General features: G+C 38.0%; 1 protein-coding gene across 1 annotated transcript in view; it reads left to right on the forward strand.

Annotated features, from left to right (window-relative positions):
* The window catches only part of NEB (nebulin), a 221,979-nt gene that overhangs the window by 59,248 nt on the left and 145,152 nt on the right, over positions 1-17,579 (forward strand). Inside the window, 14 exon segments of the mRNA XM_074399695.1 lie at positions 1,149-1,253; positions 2,675-2,782; positions 4,205-4,516; positions 5,072-5,278; positions 5,759-5,863; positions 6,014-6,121; positions 6,779-7,090; positions 8,366-8,572; positions 11,505-11,609; positions 12,579-12,686; positions 14,177-14,488; positions 14,619-14,825; positions 15,276-15,380; positions 16,548-16,655. Coding sequence (XP_074255796.1) covers positions 1,149-1,253; positions 2,675-2,782; positions 4,205-4,516; positions 5,072-5,278; positions 5,759-5,863; positions 6,014-6,121; positions 6,779-7,090; positions 8,366-8,572; positions 11,505-11,609; positions 12,579-12,686; positions 14,177-14,488; positions 14,619-14,825; positions 15,276-15,380; positions 16,548-16,655 — 2,409 coding nt within the window.

The following is a 17,579-nucleotide window of genomic DNA, read 5'->3' on the forward strand; positions in this document are numbered from 1 at the left end:
TGAAAGGTGGGGAACGCTTTCCTTGCCTTGGATTTGAATATCTGTGGATTTTAGCTTCTGCTCCCACATTATCACAGATGTCTAAGGGTTAATTCTATCTTAGGGGTAATACATGGTATAAATTCTTTGATTTATTTTGTACTGAGCGAGATGTCGCTTCTCGTGGTGTTTTTCCAGTTAGCTAGGCAAACTGTACATTCACTATATAAAGTCTTCCCCATCACAATAAATGCCATCAACATCTACCTCGTTACTCAAGCTGGAACTTGGCAGTCACTGTTAACACCTCCCTGTGTGAACTCCCACATCCAGTGCATCTGCTGAGTCAGCTTCCTAAATATCTCTCAGCCAGCCTGCTCCCAACAGCCACCAGCCCTACTTCCAGCTTCCGTATGGCTCATGTGGACAACTGCAATAACCTGTTACCTGGACTCCCTGCCTGGGGTCTCAAACAACCCCAAAAGCCTGTCTTAAAACACGAATCCAAGCATGTCCCTTTCATATGTAAAATCTCTTAGGAACTTCTTGAATGTGAAGTGAAATCTAAACTCATCAACTTCACTGAAAAGACCCTCCTCTCTGTGACCTTTCTGCACCTCCTGTCTAATACCGCCGCACCGCGCCTCTACCCAGGCACGTTCCAGCCCCATGACTTAGACTGATTTCAGTTCCTCAAGGTGGCCAGCCCATTTCCAGCCTCAGGTCCCGAATGCTCTTCCTCTCCCCTGTCTCCAAGTTTGAGCGTAAATATTACTTCTGCAGAGTGGCTTTACTGACCATCCTTGTTTCTTTGCTACAATTACTCCATTGACCACACGTCACAAATTCCAGCGGTAGTTTGTAGTTTACATGTTTTTTTGTCTGTCCCTTTTGTTGGACAATAAGCTCCAACAAGGACTGATTTGCCTTCCTCACCTCTTTAAACACAGAAGGTACCATCCTGCCCAGCCCACAGTGCTGCCCAGTAAATACTGGTAGAATAAGAACATAATTGCCTCTACCAGGGTCCCCTCCCTTATGACAGAGTAGGCATTTGTTTCGTACATGGAAAACACAATGATAACCTTCGTTTTTAAAGGCGTCTGTGCTTGATGAAACTTAAATGATGTGAGCTAATGATATGTGCATGCTGCCTCCTTTGCTTTTAGTTGAACTACAAGGTGGAGGGAGAGAAACTGAAGCACAAGTACACTATTGACCCTGAATTGCCTCAGTTTATTCAAGCCAAGGTCAACGCCCTCAACATGAGTGATGTGAGTATTTGGCCCAGTGCTAATATTGCCTACTTGGGCCTCTCCTTTCTGGTTCTTTGGAACTCTTGCCATCAGAATTGTAGAGGGGGAAATTGAGTGTGAACACTGAGCCTCCGTGTTGAACCCTTAACCTACAACATGAGCCTAGGGCTGCAATACAATTTTGCCTAATACAGACTTTTCCAAACTATGGGCTGTGACTCATTCGTGGGTTGTAAAGTCAGTCAAATACATTGTGTCCCATTTTTTTAAAAAAAAAATGGAACATGAGATAGACAAGATTAGAAAACGCAAGAGTGCCTAGTCTGTGGTATGGAAAATATTGCTTTCTACAACTTTTAATTACTTATTAAAACATCCAGAAAAGTTTCGTTTTCTTCACAAACTCTTTTTTTTATGGAACTAGCCTCTCTCCTGAGTAGTCTAGACACCTAATTGGTGGTAATGTTTAAATCCACTATTATGAATTGTTTCCTTTTTTAAAAAAAAGATATTGATAAATCCTAATTTAAAAACATAATCAAACTTGGATAAGATTGTTAATTTCTTAAAAGATGGCTTAGTCATTCTTTCCAGTGTTTTTAGGTTCTGTTTCATCTCCACCTATACATTCCTATGCTTTTGGTTCATTTAAATTTTTTTCTAATTTTATAAGTAATATTTAAGCAGTAAGATCAATCAAAGCTGAGTTGTACTACATCTGGATTTTTAGTTTTAGTATTCATGTCTTTCTATAAGCCTGAAATACTTCATTGCAAGAAAATTTTTCCCGGCCAGGCGCAGTAGCTCACGCCTGTAATCCCAGCATTTTGGGAGGCCGAGGCAGGTGGATCACGAGGTCAAGAGATCGAGACCATCCTGGTCAACATGGTGAAACCCCGTCTCTACTAAAAATACAAAAAATTAGCTGGGCATGGTGGCGCGTGCCTGTAATCCCAGCTACTCAGGAGGCTGAGGCAGGAGAATTGCCTGAACCCAGGAGGTGGAGGTTGCGGTGAGCCAAGATCGCGCCATTGCACTCCAGCCTGGGTAACAAGAGCGAAACTCCGTCTCAAAAAAAAAAAAAAAAAGAAAAGAAAATTTTTCCCGAAAGTATTATATATTATAGAAAGTTGGAAAATATAGAAAATTATGAAAAATAAATGAAAACCTTCTGTTATCCAACAGTCAAAGCATTACCTTTCAGTTGCATTGTTATGAAAAATATACATTTTTTGATCAGTTGAGATTATACTGTGTAAACAGTTTACTAATCCTTTTAAATAAAATCTAATATATATGTAAAAGACAATCCTAACTTCGTAGATTGTCTTAATAGAAATGGATCTATTATGACATGTTTTATAAGAAATATTTTGGCATTCTGTTTCATTCCTCTGTTAATGTTGTCAAATAATCAAATAACGTCTACTTTTTTGAAGGCTTATTATAAAGCAGATTGGAAGAAAACTCTTGCCAAGGGCTATGATTTGAGACCAGATGCCATCCCAATTGTTGCTGCAAAAAGTTCAAGGAATATTGCTAGTGATGTAAGTCTAATTTAAAAGTAGGAAACTTTCTGTCTATCTAAAAGACTTCAGGAGTTCAAGACCAGCCTGGGCAACATAGCAAGACCCTGTGTCTATAGAAATAAAAACAAATTAGCCAGGTGTGGTGGTGTGTACCTATAGTCCCAGCTATTTGAGAGACAGATGGGAGAATCTCTTGAACCCAGGAGTTTGAGGCTGCAGTGAGCTGTAATTGTACCACTGCACTCCAGCTTGGGTGACCAAGTGAGATCCTATCTCTAAAAAAGAAAAAAAAAAATCTATATGTGATATGTAAGACTGTATCAACTATATAAACAATCAAGTAAAGAAATTATAATATATAACTTCTAAAATCCTAATTGCCAATTACATGGTTTATATTGTTTCACTTAAAATATTTTTCACATATTTGAAAGCTTAATAAAGTTCTTACAAAAAAGAAAATTCTTTTTTTAAAACTGTGAGGTATTTGAAATTTTCATTAGCATCATTAGGAACTTAAACACTTTTTATTTGGAGTTTGTCACAGAAAAAGTCGTGATATACTAAAATATCACTAAATTAGAAAAGTCTCCAAGTATTTTAAAAGAATATGATGTTTTAATTTTATAATTTCCACAAAGAAAAACATCCGTGGAAATAGAAACATGGAAAACCGGAAAAAATATTTTGCTAGTTCTTTGTGGTTTTCCATATTTTTAGTTCCATGGATTGGATTACATAACAGGATTTTAGTTAATTACATAAAAGGATTTTAATTTTTTTTTACAAATTAAGTTATATTCCTCTATGAATTGACATAATAAACACCTTGATAGAGCAAAAACACATTAATTTCAAGATTAATACACTAATTTGTATTAGGGCTGAAATTTACTCATAATTATGCAAATAGTTTTTAAGTTAATACAGATTAATAATGGAAATATGATAATAAAAAAGCATACATTAGCCAGATGTGGTGGCTCACAAATCTAATCATAAAACTTTGGGAAGCTGAGGAGGGAGGACCCCTTAAGCCCAGGAGTTGAAGGCTGCAGGGAGTCATGACTGCACACCATTCCACTCTAGCCTCAGTGACAGAGCAAGACCCTGTCTCCAAAAAAAAAAATAAAAGTGCACATCAAATGCCTAATAAGCAAACTTCTCAGGAACCTTTGAGTATATTCAAATAATCTACTTATGAAGAGTATAAATATAAACTCTTCCATTATTCCATTCTTAATGATCTCTCCAGAGCAGGTCTCAAGATGAGCCATTAAAAATGTTTTTCTAATTGTTTACTTTAAAATATGGGAATAAAACCTTAGATGTTACCTAGATTCAGGCTGAATTTAGCTTTTGCTTAATTTGTTGTATAAATTCAGTTTATATCAAACTGCTATGCTATCCAACTTTTGTTTGTCCTTTGTTTTCAAATAGTGCAAATATAAGGAGGCCTACGAGAAAGCCAAAGGTAAGCAAATTGGATTTCTCAGCCTTCAGGATGATCCTAAACTGGTTCACTACATGAATGTGGCCAAAATGCAGTCTGATCGTGAGTACAAAAAGGGCTATGAAGCCAGCAAGACCAAGTACCACACACCTCTGGATATGGTCAGTGTGACAGCCGCAAAGAAATCTCAGGAGGTTGCCACTAATGCCAACTACAGACAGTCATACCACAACTACACTCTGCTGCCCGACGCCTTGAATGTGGAGCACTCCAGGAACGCCATGCAGATTCAGAGTGATGTATGTACTGGTTATCAAGTTGTCATCCATTTCTAGTGGGTGGGAGGGAAAAATAGGAACCACTTACTCCATCCCAAACCTGGCCGCACTCGCTGTAATTAAGGATCCCCTCCAGAACTGGGAGTTTTGGGATTTCACTCATTTGAACTATAGGTAGCTTTGTTGTTAATTTTTTATATATGCATACATATATATTTAAAATATTGGTGTTAGACCCAAACATACGATGTTGTCTGTGAAAAATTAGGAGACTCAAATAGGTGTTATATAATTTTCCTTCCAGGGCGAAATTCTGTTAATTTTTCTTTTCCTCAAGAAAGTTAACTTTTTAAAGGGATTGCTGGGTCAGGATTTCCTGTTCAAAACCACCATGAATGCAATCACTTTTATAACTAATTTCTTCTGAAAGACTGTAGGAAGTAAAAAGCAGATTTTTTTCCCCTGCACATCTTCCCTATTTTTTTTTATTGTAAGTTAATCATGTAGCCAAAGAAACCCAAGCCCTGACTCTTTCTGAAATGAAAAATGTTTTGTTTTTTTTTTTTCATTGTAAAGAATCTGTACAAATCTGACTTCACCAATTGGATGAAAGGGATCGGCTGGGTCCCCATAGAGTCCCTGGAGGTGGAGAAGGCAAAGAAAGCAGGAGAGATTCTTAGTGAGAAGAAGTATCGCCAGCACCCCGAGAAACTAAAGTTCACATATGCCATGGACACAATGGAACAGGCACTTAACAAGAGTAACAAACTGAACATGGACAAGGTAAGGACTCACCTGCTAGCCTCGCCTAGGGAACCCTCATGATGGTCACGCCATTGAGCCTGGAAGGGCCCCCATCATCTCCTTCAGTGTTTCTGTCTTTCTGGTCGTCTTGGTGGTGTTGGTAGGAGGAGGACTCTGTTGCTTCCATCATGTTGAGAGTGTTCTCTTTCATGGTGACCCCCCTCAGGTCATCTCCCAATAGCATGTTACAGATGTGACAGAACCACAAAACTCTACCTAGTTGTGCGGAGGAGGCAAGACGGTATTTGACGCCTTTGGTGGTAGAGAGTTCCCTTATTCAATAATGTTTTTTTCTCATTGTATGTTTAGTTTACTCGGCCCATCTTTTTGTTATTTCATCCATTTTTCTAATACCGCATTTAACCTCTTCTACCATGGAAATGCCAATCTCTTCCTCTTGCTAGCATTGAAGTAAACTTGTCCTGCTGTAAAATCAAGCACCCGACTTTCTCATTGCAGAGGCTCTACACTGAAAAATGGAACAAGGACAAGACCACCATTCACGTCATGCCTGACACACCGGATATTTTACTCTCCAGAATAAACCAAATCACCATGAGTGATGTAAGTAGATTAACAACAGCAAAAGCTGGGGAGAAGGGTAAAGGGAACTGATACTTATGTCTGTCTTCTACATGCCAACCACTTTGTAGTCAGGACCTCTATTCTAACCCCAATAACAAGATGTTGTTGTTGTTCTATTTTATTATTTAGAAACTGTACAAAGCTGGCTGGGAAGAAGAAAAGAAGAAAGGATATGATCTAAGGCCTGATGCCATTGCAATTAAGGCTGCAAGAGCCTCTAGAGACATTGCCAGTGATGTAAGTACTTCCACTGGACCTTTGTGGGGTTGAGCAAGCAAGAACAAATGTGCCAAGCTTGTGTGCATGTAGGAGCTGCAGTCAGCTTTACTCAGGGTTGGTGGGAATGCCATCCCATGTGACATACGAGACACCTCCCTTCATCCTATCCTAGCACCCTCTAATCATCTGTTCATTAATTAACGTAAATAGCGATTGAGTCTTGTTAAAATAAGTAACCTTTAGAGTTTATTCAAATTATTTACAGACAATTCTAAGCAAATGTAAAGATGCAATATACATGTTTTATCCAGGAGGCCCATGGCCAGTCTGTCTCCTGAATTTAAAGATGCACCATAAAAAATCATGCCTGCAGCCTTGTTTGTTGTTCAGACAGATGAGTGGGGAAATTGCTTTCTAAATCTCTCTAAACCAATTTATTTTCAGATCTCTTCATATAACTCTAAGGTTATTTTCTTTCCATGAACTCAAGTCTGGGGGGAAAAAAAATTGAAGTAAAAAGAGTTTGCTCCCTGCCCCTCATGAGTGCCTTCCTGTCTAATTTTAGAGTAGCTCTAAAACCCTTCAATTAAGACAAAGCTAATGTCACCTAGCGAATGGTACTTTGCTCTCTTTCTTTCACCATTTTCATTGCCACAATTTCTTCTCTGTCCACAGTACAAATACAAACAAGCCTATGAACAAGCCAAAGGGAAACACATTGGCTTCCGGAGCCTGGAAGATGACCCCAAGCTGGTGCACTTCATGCAAGTGGCCAAGATGCAGTCAGACCGGGAATACAAGAAGGCATACGAGAAATCCAAGACCTCCTTCCACACCCCGGTGGACATGCTCAGTGTGGTGGCAGCCAAGAAGTCTCAGGAAGTAGCCACCAACGCCAACTACAGGAACGTGATCCATACCTACAACATGCTTCCTGATGCCATGAACTTTGAATTGGCCAAAAACATGATGCAGATTCAAAGTGATGTATGTGAAAGCCACAACATTTGCAGAGCATTTGCCCTGGATAATAAGCAACCATGAATAACCATAAGTAATAAGATTTTGAAAATCCTGAAAGAAATTCTGCAATTTCCCACAGAGTGTTTCATTTATTACCTTAGATTGAATTCATGTCTTTTAGCAAAAGGAGATCAATTCTAGAAACTAAAGTCTTTTCTACTGTTGCTGCTGTGAACATTGTTGGATTCTGAATTCCACAACAGCAAATGGAACTTCGTTTCACAAAGAATGTAGTGAAGGACATATGTCTAGCAAAGATGGTCAAAAGCATATGAGGCTTTTAATAGAGGAATGAAAGGAAAAGAAATCAGATAACCTGATAGCTCAGGCCCCCTCCCCAACCCTCCAACTGGCTTTCATCCCACTACTTCTAATCTTGCAGATCTTACTGATGAAATTTTGAGGAGGTGATGGCTGAGGCAGTTTTTGGAATAAATATAAGGAAGACAGTATAGAGCCAAGGATTTAGCTAAAGAGGCCATTTGATGGTTGGAGAAGTGAATTAAGTTACTTACGAACCCAAAGCAGACCACACCAAGCCTACATTTCTCTTTGGAAATGTGAAGGCTGAGCTATTAATTGCCAGGGAATAAAAAGAGTTTGCTCCCTTCCCCTCACCAGCGCCTCCCTCCCTAATTTTAGAGAGGCTCTAAAACTCTTCATCTAAGACAAAGCTAAGTCTTTACATAGTGTCCGAATGAAAGCAACCATGGTACAGTTATAGAGAGAGATGTCAAAGCTGAGGGGCAAAACAATGAAATTTACATAAAGTACCAGGAAAGTTTCTGGCATACCTGAGGGAATTGTAACAGTGGTGGATATCAAAGATGGCATAAGAGAAACGTGGGGTTTCCATGGTCATCTGTTAACCAAGGGGACTTGGGAATTTTTGTGAGAAAGGTCAGCATTGTCACCTTCTCAAGGAAATAATAGTCACCTGGCAGATGAATCTATGTGGTATTCCTTAGTACTTTTTCTTTATGAAGACATTGAGAAAAACAAGTCACAAAGACATTTCTGCTTATTTTTAATTTATCATACATGGAAATATAAAAAAGATAAAAGGTTAGGGAGGAAATGGATGAAATTCAACTACTATTGGTTGAATACCAATATTGCACCAAATACTGAAGTGGTAAACTTACAGAAAAGTTACAAATGAAGTGGAAGTTACAGAATATTAAGCACACACTTGGGATCCTTGGGAAGTTTCATGATTTAATTTTTCCTCTTTTGCAGAATCAGTACAAGGCTGACTATGCTGACTTCATGAAGGGCATTGGATGGCTCCCTCTGGGCTCCCTGGAAGCCGAGAAAAACAAGAAAGCCATGGAGATTATTAGTGAAAAGAAGTACCGCCAGCACCCAGACACTTTGAAGTATTCCACACTGATGGACTCAATGAACATGGTTTTGGCCCAGAATAATGCAAAAATTATGAACGAAGTAAGTCTTTCAATAATGCAGTGTTTCATGTGCATCAGAGAGAATCCAGGTATAACTTATCTTTAATCCACAGGTTTTGCTAATACAGTTATAGGGCATCATACTTGAGGTTATTTTACCTAGAAAAATAGTCTTGGGGTTAAAAAAGAGAGTAATTATTTCTAACTAGTGGTCTTCATATTTCAATGAACCATCCTATCTCATTGACATAATCAAATAGGGACTCTTTTGCTGCACCAGCTGAAAATGAGTCCTGTTTGTATAAGGCGTGGTTGAAGAGACATTCATGACACTGAATCAGCAGATTCCCTGGTGACAGCTTTTGTTGCAAACCACCTCCCTGCCAACCCTAGCTTCCTTACTGCTTTGATGGGATCAAAGAAAATTCCAAGATTAAGGAATGTAGCAGCATTTCAAACTGGGACCTTCTCTGGGCAATCTTGAGGGCAATTGTTCTACATCAGTATTTCCTTGGTTCATTAATTATTCCAGCTTTTAGAAAAGACTTGCTCTATTTTTGCGTTGATTTACAATAAGAGATCAAGACCAGCAACTGCAATCAACCTTAAACATCTGTTTTTGAAGTTAAAAATAATAAAATAACTGCAGCAGCACCGGTGGATCAAAATGAGAAATGCCTTTGATTAACATAATAGAGAAAAAGATTATTTAGATCTAAACATGAAGCAGCTGCAGAAAATAATGGCCCTAGTTATGCTAGAAAAATAAAGCTATATTATGCGAAGTCATGACGTAAACCCCCTAGAGTCTTCAGATAATTGAAAGATTTGTGCAGATCAACCTCCTTGAAAGGGACCTGCCTAAAAGACAAGGCACAAATCTCTGTGCCTCTTTTACGATTCAGAATCTAAACTATCATGAGGATATAGATATTTTTCAGTGTTAGTGATTAACATCTCAGGATAATGATGCCAAGATGAGAATCATAGAACCAGCATGTACTGGTACTGAGAGACATGTTGGTGATCATCAAGTTGAATCGCAGATTCATTGCAAAATTGAGAAAAGAATAGCCCAGAGAAGCAGAGCACCTCCCCAAAGGGCACACAGCAGATCAACAACAGGGTCTGGACTGGAACAGGGATTCTGATAATTAGGCACTGCTCTTTCCACTAGCGTTTCACTGTCCCATCCTATTACTACTACCCACATATGTTGATTTATATTTATATTAAATATTAATAATTCAGATTCTCATCCACATTAGCTACATGTCAAGTACTCAATCGACTTATGTGGCTAGATTCTACCACCTTGGATTATGCAGAATATTGCCATCACTGCAGAAAGTTCTGTTGTATAGTGCTGGTCTAAAACAAGGTTCAGAAAACAACTGTATTTGTAAATTAAGTTTTATAATAACACAACCACAGCTATTTGTTTGCTTATGGTCTCTGGTTGCTTTTGAACTACAACAACAGAGTTGAGTAGCTAATGACAGATTGTGCAGCCCATAAAGCCTGAAATTTAATGAATTTCTGTCTATACAGAAAAAATTGGCCAACCTCTAGTCCAGAAGAATGTTATTCTTATTTGAATTAAGACTGGCTAAAACAAAGAGATAACATTTTTCGTCTATTGCATTTGCAAAAATTAGGAAGTTGTATTACACACAGTATCTGGAAGGGAGTTTCTGTTAAAGTAAACATTTAATGGGCAATTTGTTAATGTTTGTAAACATAAAAAATTCAGGTATCATTACCCTATAGAAATCCTTATATATGTGTGCAGAGATACATAGACATATAGATACACAAGACTATGTTTTGCATTTTAGGGTTTTTGAAAGGAGATGCTGAGATGAAAATTGGGGTACAGAGTATTTTTTAGGGATTCGAGTCCTTGGGAGGAAAGGACGAGGCAGGTGGAGAAGCTGAACAGTGATGCTGGTATAACAAAGTCTTGGCCAGTCCACAGAGGGCTCTCAAGTGTCTTTGTCAGTAGAGACATGAACTGAACTGAAATGGCTAGATCTGTGTACCTCCACTTCGATGAGCCGTTGGATGTGGTTATCTGGGAAGGGCATGCTCTTGAGTGAGGTAGCTGATGACTACAGACTGTTTGCCAAAAGCTGGGGCATCAGGTCCTTCCTTGAATGAGTATATTGGTGGCATATCTCCACGTCCACCACAAGGATCATGACATTGCTTGTAGTAGAAAAGGCTAGAGACCATAAATTAAATATTCATCAACAGAGAACTAATTCGTTAAATCAATTAGATTATACCTCCTAATGAAAGATTATGTAGCTCTCTAAATGAATGAAGCAAATTATTGTAAGAAGGTTCAAAGATATTTAACCTATATTGTTTAATTAAAAAGCAAGATGTAGAACATGGCTTTATTTATGTTTTAAAAGTATCATGTGTTTTTTAATATGCACAGAAAATTTTAGGAGGCAAATGCTATCTCCATGCTGTAAGATAAAGGGAAAAAGCATTTTTACTTTCCATTGTATATCCTCTTTGCTGTATTGTTTTAATAAGCAACTCTTCCATTAAAATTTTTTGGGCCAGGTGCAGTGGCTCCCACCTGTAATACTAGCACTTTGGGAGGCTGAGGCAGGTGGATCGCTTGAGCTCACGAGTTTGAAACCAGCCTGGGCAACATAGCAAAAACCCACCTCTATGAAAAATACAAAAGTCAGCCAGGCTTGGTAGCACATGCCTGTAGTCCCACTTCCTCAGGAGGCTGAGGTGAGAAGGTGGGTTGTTTGAGCCTGGGAGGTGGAGGTTGCAGTGAGCCATAACTGTGCCACTGCGCTCCAGCCTGGGTGACAGCACAAGACCCTGTCTCAAATAAATAAATAAATACCTAGTGAGATATTGCTATATATGTACAACGATATGTATGTACTAAGTGAGCTTCTTTTAAGATTTTAAACACTAATTTACACTGGTTTTTTTCCTAGCATCTCTACAAACAAGCATGGGAGGCTGATAAAACCAAAGTCCACATCATGCCTGATATCCCCCAGATTATTCTGGCAAAGGCAAATGCAATTAATATGAGTGATGTAAGTATAGTTCCCCCTGTTTTCATCTTTCTCTCCAGCAGATTTGAACCAGTAAGAACAAATGAACTAACATCTCTCTCTAGTATGAGTGAATGTTTAAAAAATAATGGTGGAAATCCACGCATGAGACTGTTTCTCTTTCTAATCTTCCTTCGTGGAGTTGGAGTAGGGCTGTCGATGGGCTTGGGCCAAGCAGTTAAAAATTTGAAGGGTGGCGTTGTCCTCGGGACAGGCACTCGTTATACTGAGACATTTGGTAGAAAGAAGAGAGGCTCGGGGACCAGGAGAAGAGAAAAAGGAAATGAGAATCCTAGGATTTTGTTCTTAAAGAGCCTTTCCATCGAACTTTTGAGATGTTCTAAAGAAGGGGTTAAATGGAAAGGGAAGAGAAAATTTTTGAAGAATTTGGGGCAAACCCCAAAACAAGGAATGTACAACACTTTTTAGAAAATGCATTCCTGTTTATTTCATTTCCTCTTTTGTCCTAATCATTTGCTAGGAAATCCTCTAATCCTACGCATTTTTTTTTCTTATCTTTGTTTGTATTCCACAGAAATATGGAATAGCTGACCTTTTTAAAAAAATATGTAGATTCCACATTATTATACAAATAAAAGGGTTGATTATAAAACTGAAGTTTTGTTTTGATGTAAGAGCATGGCTGTTTTAAATTCTTACTTGCATCAATGAGAATCTTTGGGACTTTCACATTTTTAAAGTATATTTACAACCTAATAGAGACCAGTAACTTTTACTTTTTCTGGTAGTTTCTTGAAAATATGTTTGAGTTTGTTATAGATTTTTCTTCAAACACAGATATGTTACTGGTAGGAACATTCAGCCACTGACCCACCAATGAAGCTTTCTGCTCAAAACAAAAAAAGATGCCACAGTGCCGGTATACTCTTCTAAAATAAATCCAGGCTTTCATATTTAGAAGAAAACTCTTCCCTTCACCTCTCTTTACAGAAACTCTACAAACTTTCCTTGGAAGAGTCTAAAAAGAAAGGCTACGATCTCAGGCCTGATGCAATTCCTATCAAAGCTGCCAAGGCGTCAAGAGATATCGCAAGTGATGTAAGTCCGAAGGAAAGCAGTGACCTGGCTCGGGGTTTCTAAGGAACGAAAATAATAAGGGCTGAGTTCTGGAAACACTGAGTGGACACAATATGCAGAGCAGTGGATTTCACTGTCTGTGAATGCTTCTTAACCTTGCTTTTGTGTTTTCTCTGACATTTCTGAAAAAACACCGAGCTAACCACATTATGACCCTCATAGATGTCAGCTCCCTGACTCATGAGATCTAGGTAAACTTACTTTGAATCTGTCACCAAGGCTTATGGCTTGTAGAAATTGTAAGTCATCTACTACACTTTCTTGGTGAAAGGCTTGTGTTACTCTTGCCTCCCACTTCTTCAGACCTGATTTCCTAACAGGATGCTCATGTATGCAAGGGAGCTGATCATTTGGGCTCATGATAGCTGATGAGTAAATAATCAGGAATTTCTGCAAACCAGTTGTTAAACCATTGGTAGCTTGATATTGCCTATGATGGGTGTATTTACATGACAGAAACTGGCAAACACTACAAAATGAGGCTTCCCCCCGCACCCAGCAAAAAGCAGGTGTACCAGCACATCACTGTCATAACATGCCACCTATATGAAACTCAATTCTTTCACTTGGTTGTTTCCACAAGAAATCCACTCACAGGGAGCATTTAGTGACTTGGAGGTCCTGGGAGGAGCACATTTCAGAACACTCGTCCCTTGGTCACCCAGCAGTTTTACTCTCTCTTTCCTCTTCTATCTCTGTTCTTCATCTTCCCTACCTATCTAGCCCATCCTACTCTCTCTTATCCTGAGAACTCCAAATTCTTCTCCCCTCTACTATACTGGACTAATTTGGCTCTACTAGCTTCTGCCATCAACTTGCACCCTCAACCCCACAAGGAGATAGGCAGAAATAGAAGCTCTTCATGGATCAAGATATCCCCTCTATAGAAGAAAGTTGGGATGATAAATAGTACAGTTTCTTCCCCATTATAGCAGTTTAGAGAATCTTAAAGGAAAAGAAACTCCACAAATATAAAGCTATTTTAAAATTACACGGTGTGTCTCATAATTGAACCTATTCTCACCAGTAAATGACTGACAGGATGATTTCTTAGGACAGCACTAAGAGAAATTTTCTGGTTTTTGCTTTTTTAAACTTTCTATGTTATTACCTACTAAAGTCCTCTTAGCACTATCGGGGAAGTACATATGTAAGTCAGTATGATGCATCATCACAAGATCTGGGTGCTAATTCTCAGTGGCCTCAGCAAGTTGCTCAGCTCTCTGGGTCTCAGTTTATTCATTTATAAAATGAGGGCAGTAATAAGAATCTTGCCATCTACCTCACAAGGGAAAGTTGTATTAAGTTACATCAATAAATATGAAAAAAATGTGTTTTTGAACTGTAGAGCTCTATACAAATATAATTTAAATGAAATACAGCATATTGACACTAGACTGATTTTTAGTCAAAGGAATTGCTCTGTGTAAAAACTCATATTTTCTTCACAGTATAAATACAAGTACAATTATGAAAAAGGGAAGGGGAAAATGGTTGGTTTCCGCAGTCTTGAGGATGATCCCAAATTAGTCCATTCCATGCAAGTGGCTAAGATGCAATCTGATCGGGAGTACAAGAAAAACTATGAGAACACAAAGACCAGCTACCACACGCCTGCCGACATGCTCAGTGTCACGGCTGCCAAGGATGCCCAAGCAAACATCACCAACACTAACTACAAGCACCTGATTCACAAGTACATCCTCCTTCCAGATGCAATGAACATTGAGCTGACGAGGAATATGAATCGCATACAGAGTGATGTAAGCTTCTCTTCTACTTGGGTGATGGTTGGAATCCTAGCATGGGAAGGGAGGTCACAATCTGTTTACATGCCATGCTTTTGTATCTAAATGGATAAGATACAGTAGAATTTACTTATCTTCTTTATAGAATGAATATAAGCAAGACTACAATGAATGGTACAAAGGGCTTGGCTGGAGTCCAGCAGGTTCCCTGGAAGTGGAGAAGGCCAAGAAAGCAACTGAATATGCCAGTGATCAGAAATACCGCCAGCACCCGAGCAACTTCCAGTTTAAGAAACTGACTGATTCCATGGACATGGTGCTCGCCAAACAGAATGCACATACCATGAACAAGGTAGAGACAACAGTGGCCCTCCACACAGTTCCCATGTGAGGAAAGGCTAGCAGGGTCTTCTTCTTGTTTGGAGAAATCTAATTCAGGTCCATCACTCCTAGGCTGTGGCAAACCATTCCAGATTGTTCCCCTACACCTTCTTCTTCTTCTGCCCACCTCTTATTTTTTTCTTCTCTCAACCTTCAATTGGGTTAGAAATTATATATGTTTTCAATTATTATATCTTGAATACTTTCAATCCATTGTAGAGAATAGAAAATAATTAAAAGATTATTTTTTTTAAATCTGAGTTTGTTTTTAGGGATTTTTCTGAATTATATGCTACCTTAGTTATTATTTGCTACTTCAAATTGAGTGCATTCAAATATTACTATATAAATATATCTTTTTCTTTTCTGCTTGTCCCAAACAGTTATTCAAATTTCATGTCTTTTTCCCCCTACTTCCTAGCATTTATACACCGTTGATTGGAATAAAGATAAGACCAAGATTCATGTGATGCCTGATACACCAGATATTTTACAAGCCAAGCAGAATCAAACAATGTATAGTCAGGTAAAGCTACATAAAAATTACTTTTAAGTTTTGTATTGAAACTTGTGGAACTTATAAAATAATGTAATAGTAAATACTGATATAATTGTTGACACAATGAAAATTTGGAAGTGATTAGCCCAGGATATTGCAAAAGAGAGTGGTTAAAGGCAAAGGCGTCAGCCACCACTGTATGCTTCATGGAGGAAGGTTCTGTGCCTGTTCATCTCTGTGCTCGTTGTGCTTGGTACCAAGTGGGAAATCAATATATAATTGTTGGAAAAAAATTACATCAAACAGCCAGGTGCAATGACATGCACCTGTAGTCCTAGCTACTTGCAAGCTGAGGCAGTAGGATCCCTTGAGCCCAGAAGTTTGAATCCAGTTGGGGCAACATTGAGAGACCCTGTCTCTTATTAATAGATACATAAATAAAATAAAAATTGCATCAAACCAACTTGGTATGAATTTTGGCTTTGCCATTTTTGAGTTGTATGATACTGGGTAATTCAATTACGTCTCTAAATCTCACTTTCCTCATCCCTAAAATTGGGACCGTAAAGGTGCCTATGACATTGGATTGCCATGAGGACTAAATGGGAAATTCTGTGTAAGACCCTCAACACAGTGCCTGGCCCATGGAAAGTATTGGATAACTAGGAGCTATTTTTATTATTAGCCAGTTTTAACACACATACATCCATTCGATCAGTAAAGTCAACTCAGAAAGATTACAACTAAATTATTGCAATTTATAAAAGGCATTTAACCATTTATTGTTTTTATCACTTAGCTAATTAAAATGTTGTGACCTGTTTTTCTTTTCATTAGCAATTATCTTAATATCTATTTACAAAATAGTAAGCCCAGGCTTTACTTAACAGCAGTGAGAAAGGTACCTAATATGCCTGATGTGACCAAATTTTTTCTGAGCAGCAGAGGCTGTGATAAAATATATATCTCACCAGAATTCTCACAGCCAAAAAGATTAAAGTCAGGTCATATGATGCTGAGTCAGTGCTTTTTCAACTCCTTGAAACAGCTTGTTTTATTTTTATCCATATCTTTAAAGATAGGGTAGATGGCGTTTGATCTTATATTCACTCTGTAGGTAAACTTATCCCCTAATAATCTATTGGGATTCTTTATATAGACAGAATAATGCTGAAGAGTATCTTTAATTTTCAGAAACTCTATAAACTTGGATGGGAAGAAGCTTTGAAGAAAGGCTATGATCTCCCAGTTGATGCGATTTCTGTACAGCTAGCTAAAGCTTCAAGAGACATTGCTAGTGATGTGAGTACTATTTGACTTCTAGAAGGATATAATTTTTTCTGAATCAGGTAGCTTAATGTTGGTAACTATTTTTATGGATAGGCTTTACCTTTCAAAATATAATGCTTCCTTCATTTTCTCCTACCCTCTTTGTTTATCCAGAGTTCACTCTTTTTTACGGTTCATATGACAAAAGGGGATTCCTGAATAGAGGTTGGGCCAGAAGACCTCTAAAATGTATTAGAATAAGATGTTCTACTTGGGGATATTACAAAGGACCCAGAGATTGCAGATTTTCCCTATTTTGCCTGAACATATAATAATTTTCCTGTTTTCTACTTGTCTATTTTAGACAAATTCAAAGTGCCAGATAATAAATTAACCTCAACAAACTGATGCTGATAGATTTTATATGCACATGTTTGAAAATAGGCTGTCAATTATTTCAATTTAGTCCATTTTGCACTTACATAATTGTAATAAATTACCTTGGGATATTAAAAAAATCCAAAAAGGTGCAGAAATTTAAGTTTAAGGTGCCAAGGGCTTACTTAACTCTTCTTTCTGCTGAAAATCTAGTCTAAATTTCATAGACTCACTCTCCCAAAGGTAAATTCCAGTTATGATTAGGATGGTAGCAAATCTCGTGAAAAACTAGATGTAGTCTCTATTGATTAATTTTTTACAAGCATTTTACTTAGATATTCTGCATATAGCTTGCATATCATTTTGTTAATCCCAAAACTTAACCACAAAAATTCAGAAGGTCTTAGTTATAGAAAATATCAGGATTTCATAGGGAAGCAGGACCTCTTAATCAAAATCCTTAAAAGAAAACAGTGATTTGGTTAATATGCAGATTGAAGTACAGAGTGGAGAAAGAAAACGCCTAAAGATGGAATCTGAGAATAAATTCTAAGAATATAAGGGAAGATTTTATTTAAT

The sequence above is a fragment of the Saimiri boliviensis genome, chromosome 5 (assembly GCF_048565385.1).
Source record: "Saimiri boliviensis isolate mSaiBol1 chromosome 5, mSaiBol1.pri, whole genome shotgun sequence".
NCBI classification, from domain to species: domain Eukaryota; kingdom Metazoa; phylum Chordata; class Mammalia; order Primates; family Cebidae; genus Saimiri; species Saimiri boliviensis.